The sequence below is a fragment of the Oratosquilla oratoria genome, chromosome 3 (genome assembly GCF_046742065.1).
Source record: "Oratosquilla oratoria isolate Oo_2021 chromosome 3, ASM4674206v1, whole genome shotgun sequence".
Taxonomy (NCBI): domain Eukaryota; kingdom Metazoa; phylum Arthropoda; class Malacostraca; order Stomatopoda; family Squillidae; genus Oratosquilla; species Oratosquilla oratoria.
Window position 1 is genome coordinate 39,600,432 of NC_134779.1, and position 17,956 is coordinate 39,618,387.

Consider the following 17,956-nt stretch of genomic DNA (forward strand, 5'->3'; position numbering starts at 1 on the left):
TCTCCCCATCTTCAATGTTTCTGCATGCATGAGACAGAGATGGGGTTGGGAGTGTCACCAATTTAATGAAATGGCCTTACTGTGCATGTGCTGTCTTGCAGCATTGCTCCTGACCCAGGGTGGTGGGTGAGATGCAGGAATAACCCATCATCCAGGAGGAGCCAGGAGGGAAGGAGAGGTGATGAATAGGAATGGAGTGGGTGGGGATGAAATGGGCAGGAGTGGAATTATGCCTTTTGACTTTGGCTACCTCATTTGTATGAGGGGAAAGCCCTTGGTATACATATGTTTCTATATGTATTTAAAATTCTTGGATACACACCTAGCCCTCCCTCACCAAGCCTAAATGATAACACATAGGAAGGATGGAAAAAAATCTGGAACTTCTCATATTACAGATATGAAGCGAGGTGACATAATGATGATAGTTAAATCTGAAAATGAGGTAATATAATGAACAAAGAGGATTTGCTGGCATGGAATGCAAGATCAACAAGATATGAAAAAAAAAAACAAAAAAAAAAACCAGCCTAAAATATACTACACAGCTTCCTGTTAAGATGAGTAGATTTATGGAATACAGTAAGTTGTATGAAAATATAATCCAGGCCAATGATGTAAATGAATCTAAGGCAAAGTTTAATAGGTGGACACATGAGCACATCTCCAACACCATATATACTCCTGCTGTTCTCTCGTGATTGTGGCAGAAAAGAGGAATACACACAAGGACTGGTTGCAAAGAAGTGACACGGAAGTTGGGAGGATGGATGTAAAAGGTTTACTGTATCTCTCACAACACCACTGTCTCCTCAGATACTTTTCTGCATTAACTGTAAGTGCTCAAAGTCTTCAATAACTTAAGGATAGAAAAAGAGATGTAGATATGATTTTTCTTTTTCGATATCAAAAATAAGCATTGCATATATTATCATTAATATTTTTACAATATCCTTTGTGGTCATAAAAATGCTCAGAATTTAGTTGAATTTCTTGGTGAGCATTAGATACATCCATACTTTCAATTGATTTGTGATAAGTCTGTATATGTTTCACTGGTTGTTCAGGCACTACTTTAACGCTGACTTCTGAATTATCTGAAGCAATATTGAAACTATATGTTTTATAACACGTGTGAGATTTATCGTCCGTTAATGGAGGGAATTGTTGCACACATTCAGTTCTATCCAAGTCCGGTACTTTGTAAATGGTGATACTCTCATTAGGAGGAGGGGCAGGTGTCCTTTCTGCTGTTTTGTGTTTTTGTTTCTTGTACATCTTTTCTTGTTGAAGAGGAGGTACCACACTGGGCAAATCTTGACTAAGACTTTCAAGCACAGCTACCAATGAGTTATGCAAACCTTTCAAAACACTTTGCTCTTTCATGGTATATGTAAGGTCACTTATTTTTTCAAGAACTTTACGACTCTCCACGCCCCAATCTTTTGAATTTTTTAATTTGCAAATAATGCTATTAATGTTCTCCCCAAGAACATGATTGGTGTGATCCTCTTCTGATGGTAGCTGTATGTATATTCGTCTTTCACTGGTGCTCTGTGCTCGTCCCCTAAAGATGTCTTCTCTCAATTTTCTTGAGGCCTGTTTTCGAAAGCTATCAAAGTTTCTCTCGATCTGAAAAGAGAATATTGCTAAGTTGGTTTCATATATATATATTTTTCTATTTAATGATATGGCTCTTCAGTAGATTGACTAGATAAACACCATATGAGGACGGAGCCTTTATTTGTACGACGTTTCGCTTATTACAGCTTTTTCAAGTAGATACATATGGATCAGGTAATACATACATATACCATGGCTTTTTCCCCCTTACAAGGGAGGTAGCCAAAAAGAAAAAGGCATAAAATCATTTCCACCCATTCCATCCCTGAATACACTCCACTCCCCTCCATCCTCCCTCTTATTTGATATTCCCCTCTTCCCCAAAGCCCCCTTTACCCTATCCATCCACCTCATCCTAGGACGTCCCCTCATGTTCACTCCCTCCACATATGCCTTCCATACCTCTTTTACTAGTCTTTCTTCACTCATTCTTTCTGTGTCCAAACCATCCCAATACTCTTTCATCAACCCTATCTCCCAACTCCCTTTCCACCCGTTCTCCTCCTCACCTCCTCATTTCTCACTCTATCTAGCCTAGTAACCCCCATCATACTTCTCAGACACCTCATCTCAAACACATTCAAACTCCTTCTCTCTTCTTCTCTTATGTTCCATGTTTCTGCCCCATACATTGCTGTTGGCAAAATCACTCCTTCATACAGTCTCCTCTTAGCATCCATTCCCAAATGTCTATTCCTCATTACACTTTTTAATCCACTAAGGCATTTACTCGCTTCTCTCAATCTACATTCTACCTCCACCTTCACTCCACCTTTTCCTGCCACATTTGCACCCAAGTATCTAAAACTATCCACTTCCTCCAGTCGCTCTGCTCACTTCCAGTCTGCTGCCACTTTCACCCCTTGAACATTTCATCACCTTACTTTTATCCACATTTATCTCCAGCTTTCTTCTATCACACACTCTCCCAAACTCTGTCACCAACTTCCTCAGTCCCTCCTCCAATCCTGCCATATGTGCAGTGTCATCTGCAAACAACAGCTGGCTCACCTCCCACTTTTCTCCATTTTCTTTAACCATCTCCAATCCCTGACCCACCACCCTTGCATTTACCTCTCGCACCACCCCATCCATGTACAAGTTGAACAGCCAGGGCGACATAACGCATCCCTGACGAAGTCCCACCTTTACCTCGAACCACTCACTCTCTCCATTTCTAATCCTGACACATGCTCTACTACTCTCATAAAAACTCTTGACAGCTCCTAGAAGCTTTCCTCCTATCCCGTATATCCGCAAAACCTCCCACAGTGCCCTCCTGTCTACCCTGTCGTAAGCCTTTTCCAGATCCATAAAAGCCCAAAAAACATCCTTCCCCTTTCCTATAGCTTTCTCACATATCTGTCTTACCACAAAAATCTGATCTACACAACCTCTACCCATCCACACTGTTCCTCACCAACTACAGGAGTCCCTCAAATAACGCGGGGGTTAGGTTCCTGAAATTACTGCGTATGACCAAATCCGCGTATGCTGACTTTCCATATTAAATACCGAGTACCGTATGCATGTGTGTGTGTGTGCGTGCGTGTATGTGGCGTATGTGTTTGTGCGTATATACATGTGTATGTGGCGTATATGCATATGTGTATGTGGCGTATATACATGTGTGTATGTGGCGTATGTATATGTGTGTGTATGTGGTGTATGTATGTGTGTGTGGCGTGTGTGTGTGTGTGTGTGTGTGTGTGTGCGTGCGTGTATGCGTCTGTGTTAACATGTACAAGTAAGCATGTACGTGCGTGTGTCTGTGTTCGTATTTGTGTGTACACGCACGCGCATTCACAACATACACTGGTTGTCTAACACGTGTCTACGTGTGCGTAAGCGTGTATATGTCTGTTTTTGATCTCCCAAACCACCACTGCCAGTAACAAGAACCTCATAAGAGAAATTAAGACACGACAAGCGCAGTCATTATCAGACTTATTAGTTGTGTTCCAAACGAAAGAAACATTACACTTCAACAGGTTAGGGCGGTAAAATTGTTTGCGATATTGCTGCGTGTGTGCGTATGCGTGCCCGACTTGGCGCGAATTTTAAAACGGTTCTCTACATTTGAGATGGTTTTGAAATAAAATCCGCGTATGATTGAATCCGTGTTATTCGAATCCGCTTTATTTGAGGGACCCCTGTACTCCCTCTGTTCCTCTCCTAATGATTCAGTTTAATGTTGTGAACTCCTCATATCATAAGGCTAGGACAGTGCCCTTTACATAGGAATTTTAAAACAGTCCAATTTGCTGGAAGCAGGGTTTGAACTGCTGTTGCCTCAACCTCCCCTGCAAGTAGTAACATTCTAATCTGCACAGCCAGCAAGGTAAACGTGAAAAAGCTAGGCAGAGGTTTGGAACTGATGGAAAAGTGTGGAGGGAGGTAGGAGGTGAGCCAGTTGTTGTCTGCTGATGACCCTGCACTTGTGGCTGATTCTGTGGTGAGACTGACGCAGTTGGGGACAGCTTGAATGGATGTGTGAGGGGAGAGGGTTGAGAGAAAAATGTGAGCACAATTAAAGAGATATGTAAAAGGAGGTGATGGTGGTAGGTAGATCAAGGGTATAAAGGGTGAGATGCTCATGGAAGTGTTTTCAGTATTTGGGTTTAACCATGACAGTCAACAGAGGAGCAAATGTAGAGGTGAATTACAGTATAGGGGAAGCACTTAACATGGAACATTAATCATACTTACTCTGTAGGCTGGAAATTTGACAACATCTTTCAGCACAATTTTTGCTGGACAATCGAGTTTCTTACTAATTGGCGTCACTTGCCGTCTCTTTGTGTTGTAGGGGTAAGTCTCCTAAAACAAATAGAAATAAGATATTTCAAGAATACAGATGTATATTATATATCAGGGGTGGCCAAAGTTTGTTTTAAGTCAATTACACCACTGTACTTGTTAATAATTTGTTCTTCAGAATTTGTCATGCAAATAGCTGCAATAGCATTTCCATGTACTCATGATACTTGAATTATTATATATTTTTTCTTTCTGGGAATACATACATACATATACCAAGGCTTTTTCCCCCTTACAAGGGAGGTAGCCAAAAAGGGAAAGGCATAAAAACACTCCCACCCATTTCATCCCTACATACACTCCACACCCCTCCCACCCTCCCTCTCATCTGAGCACCTCCTGGATGACGGGTCATCCCTGCACCCTGCCCACCGCCCTGGGTCAGAAGCAGTGTCGCAAGACACAGCACATCCACAGCAAGGCCGCTTCATTTAATCGGCGACCCCCCCCTCTCCGTCCCCCCTTGCATATAAGGAGAGGACGGGGAGAAAATCCCTTCGGGCTGCGTCAAAATTTACTCACACATACTACCCCACCCCCCTGCCCATTCCTCCTCATGCAATCACAACATCATCCATATACAACCATTCTCCACTCACCTCTGTCTTCCGTCCTCAACAGACATTCCCTTCTTCCCCAAAGCCCCCTTTCACCCATCCCATTCCACCTCATCCTAGACGTCCTCCCTCATGTTCACCTCCCTCCACATCTGCCTTCCATACCTCTTTTACTCCCTTCCCTCATTTCTCAAACTTTCTAATGTTCCAAACCTAATCCAATATTCTTTCAATCCCTATCTCCCAAATCCTTTTTCACCCATGTTCACCTCCTCACCTCCTCATTTCTCACTCTATCCAGCCTAGTAACCCCCACCATACTTCTCAGACACCTCATCTCAAACACATTCAAACTCCTTCTCTCTTCTTTCTGGGAATACTTTACTTTTATAATGATGGACATGTCTGAACAACATACAATTATTTATAAGACAGATTATTCCTGTGTTAGGCTGTTAGATCACATCAGGGTAACTATAGAAAAAGTATATCATATCTCACAAAAGGTGGGCCATCCCTGTTATATATGGATAGCAATGGTCCTACAAAAGTGTGTAAGGCAAAGCATATATTCACTCTTCACAGGAGAAAAATACAGAAAAGGGAATCTCCAATCCTTTTGCTTTGCCCCATTCAGTCACCTTTTATGATGCACATAAGAACACAATGGCATCATTCTTATCCCCTTGCCACAGGAGAATGAGAGAGAAAGAGTGATCAAATGTGTAGATAAAATGCAACAGAAATAATGGATAGTAAGAGATAAAACATGGCTCAGTATTCCTTATAACTCCCTTAAAAGGGGGGAAAAAGCCCTTTGTATATACATACATACATATACCAAAGGCTTTTTCCCACTACACGGGGGGGTAACCAAAAAGAAAAAAAGCATAGAAACCACTCCCACCCATTCCATTTCCTATATATTCCACTCCCCTCCAGCCTCCTCCCTTTGTATATAGATAGATGGTATTCCTGAAGTAGGGATCTGTCTCTGAAAATTAAAGAATAGAGTAGGAATGTAGTTTATATCTCTTTGGGATATTTTGACTCAACCCAAAGGGGTTTCTCCCCGTCTTCTGTATTTTCCACATGATGAGAGATTGAGAGAGAGAGAGAGAGAGGTGTTGCCAATTAAAAGAAGGGTGGTGGATGGGTGCGGAATGGGAGTAAAATGGGTAGGAGTGGGTATGACCTTTTTGACTTGGCCATCTCCCTGAAGGAAGAATAAACCCCTTGATATACTCGTATTGATAGATGATATGAATCAGGTTCATAAAGGTGAAACCAAAGCTCCTAAACAGTGAGACACAATTCTTTCACAGCAGGGCCTGTCAACCAGAGCTGATTTAGCCCCAGTGCTTCATTATTTTGTGATCCCCTCCTCATTAACTCAAAATTATACACAGAGCAGACAAACTTGGAGAGCATAAAGAAACTCTAATTACAATTTATAAGCTGTTCATATGAACTATATGTGACTAAGCTTCCCTGGCATGGTCCCCTACAATCCAGAGACTAAACTTGGACACCCAACTGTCAGTCAGTCCATTAGCTCAGGTCTCTCCTGCAGGAGACCCACTTACTCCCAGGTTACTAGCAATGGCCTCTGGGTGGGTCCATAAATCACTCAAGGGAGGAGATATTGTGTTGTTGGAAGATGTGTAAGTGAAGTGGCCCTGCTGTGGACGTGCTATGTCTTGCTGCATTGCTTCTGACCCAGGCAATGGGCAGGAGACAGGAATGACCTTCCTTATCCATGAGGAGCTAAGATAAGAGAGAAACAAGGCTGGTGGATGGGAGTGGAATGGGTAGGAGTGGGTGCATGACTTTGACTTGGCTACCTCTCTTATAGGGAGAAAGAAGCATTTGGTATATTGATGGATAGATGGAGGACGATGTGTTCAGTGTCCTCGGTGGTAGTTACATCTAGGGCAGTTTGATTCTGTGTTGATTCTGTTTTATTACTGGATGGTGTCCAGATTGTAAGCATGCCAATGCAGTTCTTCCTTCCCTTGAAAGGGATTTTTTTTTTTTTTTTTTTTTGAGGGGTTGATATCTGAGGGTGGTTAGTACAGATTTGAGTTTAGTGGTCTTTACTGAAGAATCCATTTGGTGATCTGGGTGTGGATGTGTTTTTGTGTGGATGTACAGTGTGGAATTGGTGGAAGTTTGTTGTATGTTAGAATTGTATGCTGTTGGGGTATATATAGTACAACCTCTCATTAATGGACGTTAATGAGCTGTGTTTGTGGTGTTTTCGGTGTTTTTGGTGCTGTGCAATCACTATGCCACCCAAAAACCACTCCAAATCAACGGATTATTCACATCAACGGACACCGTTACCCCTCTTTTAGTCCGTTAATGAGAAGTAGTACTGTATTTGTTACATTCAAATTTGCTACCTCCCTTGTATAGGTGAAAAAGCTCTTGGTATATATATGTATGTATGTATGTACATTTGAAAGGGTCCAATACTAAATTTGACATAGGAGATTATCATCAAACCTCAGCATCCTAGATGGTATTCTTCATAAACTTACAGAAATGGTGATTCAGTGGAACTGCAGTTATAGTATAGCTAGCAGTAAGTAAGCACTATTCAATACTCAACATTACTGATGATTTCTGGGATGATGTCTTCATTCTATCATCCCTGAGCCACTGATCTAGTCTGTCTAAGCTTGGGTACTTTTAGCTGCTATCTTATAGTTTTTGGATGCTTGTTAGATGATCAGTTAGATCACTGATACTTGTGGTGGAGGTCAAGGTGATAGCACTTTGAACCTGCTGCCAGCGAGCTGGACCAAGGGCATGGTTCATTAAATCCCACTCATTGTTGTGAATATATGTCTCCATGAAGCGAGTAAATGCCTTGGTGGATTAAAGAGTGTAATGAGGAATAGACATTTGGGAATGGATGCTAAGAGGAGACTGTATGAAGGAGTGATTGTGCCAACAGCACTGTATGGGGCAGAAACATGGAACATAAGAGAAGAAGAGAGGAGTAGTTTGAATGTGTTTGAGATGAGGTGTCTGAGAAGTATGATGGGGGTTACTAGGCTAGATAGAGTGAGAAATGAGGAGGTGAGGAGGAGAACAGGGGTGGAAAAGGAGCTGGGAGATAGGGTTGAAAGAATATTAGGATGGTTCAACTTCGCCGGTGATATACAATATTTTTATAGCATGTTTTGTATACAAAACAAAGCAATAACAATAATAACAGGATACACTAAAACTGTCCAAATAGAATACCTAGGTACTCACAAGTAAAACAAAGAGGACAAGGACAAATCCCTTCATGCTGCATCAATTTGTCATCGTTTCACAACCCCTCTGCACTCTATCTCTTGTCCTCTCCCTTCCTTGCCTTAACAGATAACCATACAAAAACACTAACACTTAAGATCACTGACCAAGCATTCCAATGCCAACCACCACACTCCCACAGATATTATCTATACAGAAAAATTCCTCCCATGAAAAGCAAGAACCAAACTGCCTCAGAGGCAATTACCACACAGAAGACACGGAACACCTCATCTTACACTGCTCTACTCTAACCTTACCTAATCATCTCAATATCTTTTCCCCAAGTGACTTATGGGCTTATGTATGTATGATTTATGGGACAATATGTAGGGGTTCAAAAATCTGTGATCGTGGAAAACAGACGTAATTTGGGGAATTATAGCTCTAAAACAGAACTGAGTCCTAGAAACCGATTCTACACACACTCAGCTTTCTTCCATTTTTTTTCTGTCCAAATCGGTTAGTTTTTCATGATTTTAGCAGAGACTGAAATTGACCCCATTTCTCATGTTGCCAGGGTTTGTTTTGAATGTGTCACCAAGAATATTTACTTTGCTAAACTCTAGGTGGCAGCACAAAAAGTCCCCTACATTTCACTATAATTAACACAAATGTGTTTTAAATATTCAATTTATTCAGCCGATTTTCTAGCTTGTAGAACTTTTCAACTGCAAGTGTGTGTAGTTCATGAGTTATCCACTAATTATAACATCAATTTCCAATTATCAAAATCCAAATACCACAAGCAAAGAATCATGATCAGTGAAGTAATTAATATGAAGTGTTTTTAATTTTAGGGCTGCAGTTTGATATTTGATAAGTAGATGGAATATTTACAGGCTTCTATAAAAGCTGTACTACAGGCAAAATAACAGGTTGGGTTCTACTAGGGACACTCGAACAGCCTCAACAGTCACCTAAAGCTTCCTACCACCAGATACCAGAAACATAAAATTCTACTCATTAACAAGAAATTAAATCATTTGTATAATACAGATGATGCATACAAAATAGGTTCATAGATTTTGGTTTTCATGCTAGGTAAAACACATGTATAGTATGCACTGAAAGTAATGATGTCACCCTTAATGAAACCTGTAAACTGGAGGTGAAGGTTAGTTTGCATGTGAAAATGTATGAAATAATGCAAATTATGGTACTTACATATACATACATACATATACCAAGGCTTTTTTCCCCTTACAAGGGAGGTAGCCAAAAAAGGAAAAGGCATAAAATCATTCCCACCCATTCCATCCCTGAATACACTCCACACCCCTCCACCCTCCCTCTCATCTTAGCACCTCCTGGATGACGGGTCATCCCTGCACCTTGTCCACTGCCCTGGGTCAGAAGCAGTGTCCCAAGACACAGCACATCCACAGCAAGGCCGCTTCATTAAATCGGCGACTAGCCCCCTCTCTGTCCCCCCATGCATAAAGGAGAAGATGGGGAGAAATCCCTTCAGGCTACGTCAAAATTTGCTCACACATACTACCTCACCCCCCATCCCCCTGCCCATTCCACCTCATGCATCACAACATCATCCATATACAACCATTCTCCATTCACCCCTGTCTTCTGTCCTCTCCCGTCCTTCCTCAACAGACATTCCCCTCTTCCCCAAAGCCTCTTTCACCCCATCCATCCACCTCATCCTAGGACGTCCCTTCATGTTCACTCCCTCCACATCTGCCTTCCATACCTCTTTTACTAGTCTTTCTTCACTCATTCTTTCCATGTGTCCAAACCATCCTAATACTCTTTCATCAACCCTATCTCCCAACCCCCTTTCCACCCTGTTCTCCTCCTCACCTCCTCATTTCTCACTCAATCCAGCCTAGTAACCCCCATCATACTTCTCAGACACCTCATCTCAAACACATTCAAACTCCTTCTCTCTTCCTCTCTTATGTTCCATGTTTCTGCCCCATAAAGTGCTGTTGGCACAATCACTCCTTCATATAGTCTCCTCTTAGCATCCACTCCCAAATGTCTATTCCTCATTACACTTTTTAATCCATCAAGGCATTTACTCGCTTCTCTCAATCTACATTCTACCTCCACCTTTTCCTGGTACATTTGCACCCAATTATCTAAAACTATCCACTTCCTCCAGTCGCTCCCCCTTAATGCTCACTTCCAGTCTACTGCCACTTTCACCCCTTGTACATCTCATTGCCTTACTTTTACCCACATTTATCTTCAATTTTCTTCTATCACACACTCTCCCAAACTCTGTCACCAACTTCCTCAATCCCTCCTCCGATCCTGCCACAAGCATAGTGTTGTCCGCAAACAACAACTGGCTCACCTCCCACTTTTCTCCATTTTCTTTAACCATCTCTAATCCCTGACCCACTACCCTTGCATTTACCTCTCGCACTACCCCATCCATGTATAAGTTGAACAGCCAGGGCGACATAATGCATCCTTGACGAAGTCCCACCTTTACCTTGAACCACTCACTCTCTCCATTTCTAATCCTGACACAATCTCTACTACTCTCATAAAAACTCTTGACTTACATATAGAAATTGGATGAAATGAATATCCCTTCCTCTGTATCACCTTCTGGAGACGTCCTGGAACTGATAGTGCAAGGTTCTGGAGGGTTGTTTCAGGAATGGAGGCCCAGAGCTGGCAAATAGCGGATTCCAACTGTGGCACTGATGAGGTGTCCATGTCACGTAATTTTCTTTTCATTAAACCCCAAAGGTTTTCCATCGGGTTAATATCGGGACTGTTACCTGGCCAGTCTTTAATATAACTCACTTCACAGTCTCTTAGCCAGTCTGTCAGAGGTTTGGCCATGTGAGCAGGTGCTCCATCCTGCATAAAAACCTCAGCCTTGGTCTCCTCAAAACAGTCAGGAAGATAGTCAGCCAATAACTCCAGATAGTTATACTGATTTACTTTTTCATTAGCAGGGAGTACAACCAGCTTGCCAACACCATAATACGTAAATCCTGCCCAAACCATGAGTGAGGCAGGGTGCTTGATGACATTGTTCGTGAAGCGAGGTTTCAAGGGGTCATCACCAGGCTTGCGGTAGACCTTGGCTGCTGGGGTGCCAGTCACTCTGAAAGTCGATTCGTCACTCCAGAAGACTGTTTTCCACTGTTCATCTGTCCATGTTGAATATTTCTTGGCAAATTTTAGACGTTTAACAACTTGCCAACGAGTAACCCAAGGAGTAGTGCAGGCACGGTAACTTTTATAATTCAGGTCATTGTGTAGTAGCTGCTGGATCGACCTGATAGAGACATCACCAAGGAAATTTGGGTTCTTCTCTTTCAGAAGTCTTGCAGTTAAGCGAGGATCCTTCCTTACTTGCCTATCAATGAGTTTTCTGGTCCTAAATGTAGTCTTGTGAGGTCTACCCGGCTTTGGCAAAGGGGCAGGAACACAGGCCTCCCTAGAGTCGCGGTACCGCTTGAGCAACCGCTGCACTGTACGTAGCTTAACACCTGTGAGTCTCGATATTTTGGGTAATTTATGGTCCATCTTGAATAATGCAACTATTTCAACACGTTTGTCCTTATCCAGGGTTTGTTTGGGCATGGTAAGGGGTATATAGGAGGCACAATTGGGTGGTAACACGAGCCCAAAAAAGGGAAAAATGCGGGAGACCAAAAAAATACAAACACTCGTCACAACGAACCATGTGTTACTGAGATAAACAAACCGCTACCACACACTCATACAGTGTTGCTAGTTGCCGCATAGAAAACATCAGCTCATACCACACTTCATTTGGTGGTACTTTTGTGGGCCAAAGACTTTCCGTGAAAAGTAATGACGCTTAGCGTAAAGTGTCATTACTTTCTGCGCATACTGTACATGAAAAAGTTGATAACCACATATTTTGAGCCCTGAGATGTTAATCAATCAAAACAATGACATGCAAATTCTTATTCATTTCATTGTTACTTACAATACAGTGGCTAAAATACACAGTTTAGTATTTTTTCAATGTTTTGAGAACATTCAGGTAACAGATTATCGGAAATGAAATTGAAGCAGAATTACCCATTCCCTGAGACAGAATTTGCTCTATTTTGAAATGGAAAATTGGTGGCACTAAATCTGGTGGTTGTTGCTGGTTACCTGGGAACACTGGAGTCTCTTGCAAGGAAGACATGGGTTAACAGATTGATTAAAACATCGCTAAATATCAAATGATTGTTTCCTTACCTCTTTTCTTACACGATATCGCATCTTCTGTGTTACATTTCTGTCAACACCATGCTGACACTCCATAATCTTGGTGCCGAGCAGAATATAAGGAATACCATCATACTGAATCAGTTCTCCTGAGGCTTTATTTGCATCCTGTTCCCAGCGCACACGGTGATGATCAAAGGACCACTCTGTTGGAAGAGGTCATGAATTAGTTTTGAGTTTCTTGATGATCATAATGAGAGAAATGGTTAAACAAAAATGGATGAAAGGAAAACAAAAGAAAGATAAAGAATGGGAAAGGTGGAGAAGAGGAAAAAAGACAAAATAATACAGGAGTACTAGACATATTTACCTAGTTGTATTTTGCGGGAAGGGGAGCTATGCTCGTGTTGTCCCGCCATTGTATCTCTCAGTGTCTAGTTTGCTTTTAAACTCGTGAATGGTTTTTGTGCTTACTATTTCATTACCCAGTTTGTTCCAAGTGTCTAAAACTCTATGTGGAAAACTGTTTTTCTTCAGTTCTTTTCTATAGCTATGTTTTCTTAATTTCCTTCCATGTCCTCTTGTGTTTCTCTTGTCCCAGTTTAGTAATTCTTCTCTATCAAGTATCTCTGTGCCTTTCATGATTCTGTAGATGGTCAGTAGGTCTCCTCTCTCTCTTCTTTCCTCCAGTGTCGGTAGCTCCAGTTTAGCCAATCTCTCCTCGTATGATAGGTTTGCAAGTGAAGGTGCCATTTTTGTAGCTGCTCTTTGGATTATTTCTATTTTCTTTATGTTCTTTTTGGTACTAGGGGACCACAATGTCGCCGCATGCTCTACAATAATTTGAAGGAAGAAAGAAAACTTCATAAAAGGTGTAAGTGACCTACACAAAGATGAACCCAAGTTGCTCTATGCTATGAATGAATAAAAAAAATATATATATATATATATATATATATATATATATATATATAAACAAGTAGAGTAAAATAAACGAATAAAAATAAATAAATAAAATAATAACAATAATAATGAAACAATGAATAAAAACTTCCAAAGGGTATTCAACAAGTAAGAGGATACCCATCATTCCTGAGGAGCTAAAATGAGTGGGGAAAAAAGGGTGTGAATGGGAGTGGAATGGGTGGGAGTGGGTACTCGCCTTTTAACTTGGCTACCTCCCTTGTAAGGAGGAAGAAGCCATAGAAGAGGACTTGGAAGAAAAGAAGTAAATGAGTGGGAACAGATTAAATTTAGAAGTGAGGAAGCCCTTAGGGGCCAGGTGGGGTCTCAAATTTTATATTAAAAGACTGTAGGTGGAGTGTATGGATAATATTTAGACACAGTCCAAAAGGATTTTCTCCCTATCTTCTCTCTTTTCTAGTTCTGTTGAGCAAGGATAGAAAAGTGTGGGGGATGGGGGAGTGATTGTGTATGGATATTTTGATGCAGCCCAAAGGGATTTCTCTCTGTCTTCTCTATTTTCCACTTGAAGGGAGAAGGGGTTGTGTTAACTGAAGCAGCCTTGCTGTGAATGTGCTGTGTTTTGCTGCATTGCTTCTGACCCAGGCAGTAAGCAGGAGACAGGGATGACCCTTCATCCATGAGGAGCTAAGATGAAAGGGAAATAAAGTGTGGTGGATGGGAGTGCAATAGGTCGGACATGGCTACCTCCCTTGTAAGGGGGAAAAAGCCCTTGGCATATAGATTGATAGGTGGAATGTAGATAAAACACCAACTGACCATATGTTTACTGGAAAAGGGATGGGTGCCACATGATTGGAAGATGGCAAATGTGGTACCAACCTACAAAGGGAAGAAGTGGATAAGAACCTCTGAATTATAGAACAATATCCTTAACTGTCACAAAACCAAAAATGTGTGTGGGAAGAAGAAGAAGAAGAAGAAGAAGAAGAAGAAGAAAAGTGATGGGTGGATGCAATACTTGGAGGAAAAGGGAATCCTGGTAGAAGGATACTGCTCCTCAGAGCTTTAACTCCTACTGTGGATTATTGTAAAGGTAGTTGTGTTTGTATTTGAAGCTGTCATCATAAAAACTTAGAAATGTTAACAGTTGGAAGAAATGAATAATCTACCAGGAGAAAGGACAGGAGCCATTTATCAACCTAATTTCACATGCGAGACTATCTAATCTTATGTCACACAAATAAGGTAATCTTCACTGGTGTGGAGATTTGTCTGCACCTTAGCCAGGAGTTAAAAGCTGGCATCAGACCAACATTGTTATACTTTAAGCCCCCTGCTGCATTTATGGCTATCCACATGGGGGAAATATCTATGTAACACATCATTTAATTAAACTTAGTAAAATGTGTGAGAAAAAGCCTCTCTGGTGCATTTATGGCTATCCACATGGGGGAAATATCTATATAACACAGCATTTAATCAAATTTTGTAAAATGTGTGAAAAAATGTAAGTTTCAACTTGCGCAACACATTTTTTAAACTACTTATTAGCCTTCAATACATTGAGGTGGCTGGGCAGTCATTGAGAGAAAATAGAGGGTGTGTTGCAGTTGTAGTGCCTCTACATGTGCCGCTGCTACTGGGCATGGAAGAAGAACAGGATCACATGAAGAATCGTCACCCCAGATTTTGATAGGGTGACAATTCTTCATGTGGACTATCCTAGAGTGACAGTTCATCATGTGGGCCATCCTGGGTTATGATTCTTTGGTTGTATTAGTTGATGACAATAAGTATTACCCTCATTAAACCTAACCTAACCTATTTTCCACTGTTGATATTTGGCATACTGGGGTGATAATACTTCAGGTGGGATCTCATGGGGTGATGATTCTTCACGTGGGCATTCTGGGGTGACAATTCTTCATTTAACCCATAGAATATCCTCATCCCTTTTAAACAAGTATTTCTTAAAATATATATCAAATATAAAGATTAGTAGAGTAATGAATTTATTTGAAGGTGTTGCTCCTATTCACTGCAAATTAGTTAAGCATCTTCTAAAAAAATGTAAATAGTAAGAAACCATTAAAATTAATTAGCTGGGCACAAGTTTACAGTGTAGGGGTCCTTGAAACTTAACCTAACTGGGTTGAATTATATTATATAAATTAATAATAGGTAAAGAAATTCTACAATGCAAATTCTTTAAATTTTACAAAAACTTTTAGAGGGGTATAAATCATGATTCTATTTTCTACAAATGAATATTACAATAGAAGTCGAGGGTTATGTGATGGACGGCCAAAATACACTTTATGGGTAGATATAACGGATTACTGAGAGAAATTAATAAAATAAAAAATTGCAGTAATTGTTATTGTAAATACCATGCTCACCTTTGACTTTGTCATGGCTTTACTAAGTACATATTTATTTACGTTGAGTCTACAAAGAACTATGCAGTGAAATAATTACTGAATCTGCCATTGCTAATTAGCAATACTTATACTCAAAACTATTTTGGAAAACTACAAGTTGTTTTGTTAGAAAATGCTGTACTGGCACAAAATCGTTGGTTGGGTGAAACTATATAATATAATAATTGTCCCTTTTTAGTACAAACATTAATAATCCTTTACCGTATAGGCCAAACCCTTTATCTTGTTTATAACACGTAAATTTTGCACTTGTCTTCTCTTCTAGTGTTTTAATTATGTCACTTGCTTTTTTGAGAGATTGTACGTATCCAAAGTTTGGTTTTAGTTGAACTTCAAACATTTTCGTACGTTGTTACCGTATCTGAACTAACGACGCATACATGTGACCACATACAAAAAAGGACAACGTTCTTATGATCAAACACAGCTGCAGTTCTCATAAAAAGATATAAAACCTTGAATTCAATTCCCTGAAACAGCATTTTAAAATTTAATGACAATCATATAAGATTAAATCAAACACAATGTCTTAATTAAACGCCCCATTTTGGCTTCTACTTCACGTTGAGGTGATTACCTTACCTTACCGTCGTGCCATATCCTCTTGGACTTCGGCAACCATGGAGCGACACCGTTCACGGTCCCTAGTTACTTGTAACATCTGTACTGGTTTAAGTTGTTTTCCCGTCGCCCTCATCAGCCCGTCCTTATACTTCTCCCTCTGCTTTCCTCTTGCTCTCCTTCCCTCCACCATTCCCGTCATCACCACCTCTTCCAACCCTTCCTTCCTCATTATATGTCCTAAGAATCGCAACTGTCTTTTCCTTATTGTTGTCATCAATTCCCTATCTGTCTCCATTTCTCTCAATACTTCTTCATTTGTTTTCTTCGCTGTCCATGGTACTCTTAATACTCGTCTCCATATCCACATTTCTGCTGCTTCTAAGTTTTCCTGCAATTTTTTGCTGATTGTCCACGCTTCTGAACCATATAATAATAGTGTTGACCATATAAATGTTTTAACTGTTCTTCTCCTTATATCTGTAGACATTTTCTTGTTTGTTAAAACCCCTTTCATTTTCTGAACCGTGCTTTTAGCTATCGCTATCCTTGATTTTATTTCCTTTTCACATCTACAATCTTCTGTCAATACGCTTCCCAGGTACGAAAATTTGGTTACTTGTTCTATTCTTCTCCCTGCTATTTGTACTTGCACTCTTGGTGGATCTGTTTTACTGGCCACTAGTATTTTAGTTTTCTCCATATTTACATTTAAACCTTTCTCCTCACTAGCTCTTACGGTTACATTCAATAGATGTTGCAGTTTATCTTCTGAGTCAGCCACCAATACTGTGTCATCAGCATATCTGATATGATTTATATTAAATCCTCCAATTTTAATCCCTTCCATTCCCTCTAATTCCCTTAGGATCATCTCCCCATATAAATTAAATAAATCTGGAGACATAACACAGCCTTGACGCACTCCCCTCTTTATAGCTTGAAATTCTGTTCTTCCTCCCCGTACCCTCACCGCTGCTCTTTGCTTCCAATACAAATTTCTAATGATACTCATGTCTTTGCTATTTAAATCCACTCTTTCCAAAATATTTATAAAATCCTCATGTCTTACCCTATCAAACGCCTTCTCGTAGTCAACAAAGCAAAGATATACATTTTGTTGTTTTTCTATCATCCTCTCCATAATCGTTCTTATTATAAAAATTGCATTTGCTGTTCCTTTCCCTTCTATGAAACCAAATTGCTCCCATGAAACTTGTTCTCTCATTTTATTTCTTATTCTATTTAAAACTATCCTTAATATAATTTTGGTTATTTGACTCATGATACTGACTGTGCGATGTTTACTACATTCCATTGTTCCGTTTATCTTTGGTAGTGGTATAAAAATCGAGTTACACATATGTTCCGTTATTGTACCCTTTTCGTAAATTTTGTTTATTAGACTAGTGAGTTTTCTTATTGCAAAATCCCCTAATGCCTCTAACATTTCAATCATCACACCATCCTCACCCATGGCTTTCCCTTTTTTCATTTTCTTCATTGCAAATTTCACTCCCTCTTCCATTATTTCTTCCCCATCTAGAT

General features: G+C 40.4%; 1 protein-coding gene across 3 annotated transcripts in view; it reads right to left on the reverse strand.

Annotated features, from left to right (window-relative positions):
• Positions 1–535: 535 nt before the first annotated feature.
• LOC143021893 (uncharacterized) overlaps positions 536–17,956 on the reverse strand; it is a 100,022-nt gene continuing 82,601 nt past the window's right edge. Inside the window, exons 1-5 of one of the 3 annotated variants that reach the window (XM_076179724.1) lie at positions 16,049–16,185; positions 12,850–13,312; positions 12,510–12,685; positions 4,333–4,443; positions 710–1,632 (exon numbers count right to left, since the gene is read on the reverse strand). In XM_076179724.1, the coding sequence (XP_076035839.1) occupies positions 907–1,632; positions 4,333–4,443; positions 12,510–12,685; positions 12,850–12,898 (1,062 nt within the window). In that variant the 5' untranslated portion in view covers positions 12,899–13,312; positions 16,049–16,185 and the 3' untranslated portion in view covers positions 710–906. Of the gene's footprint in view, positions 1,633–4,332; positions 4,444–12,509; positions 12,686–12,849; positions 13,313–16,048; positions 16,232–17,956 lie in introns of those variants that run through there. The other 2 variants (XM_076179706.1, XM_076179715.1) reach the window with 2 other exon arrangements.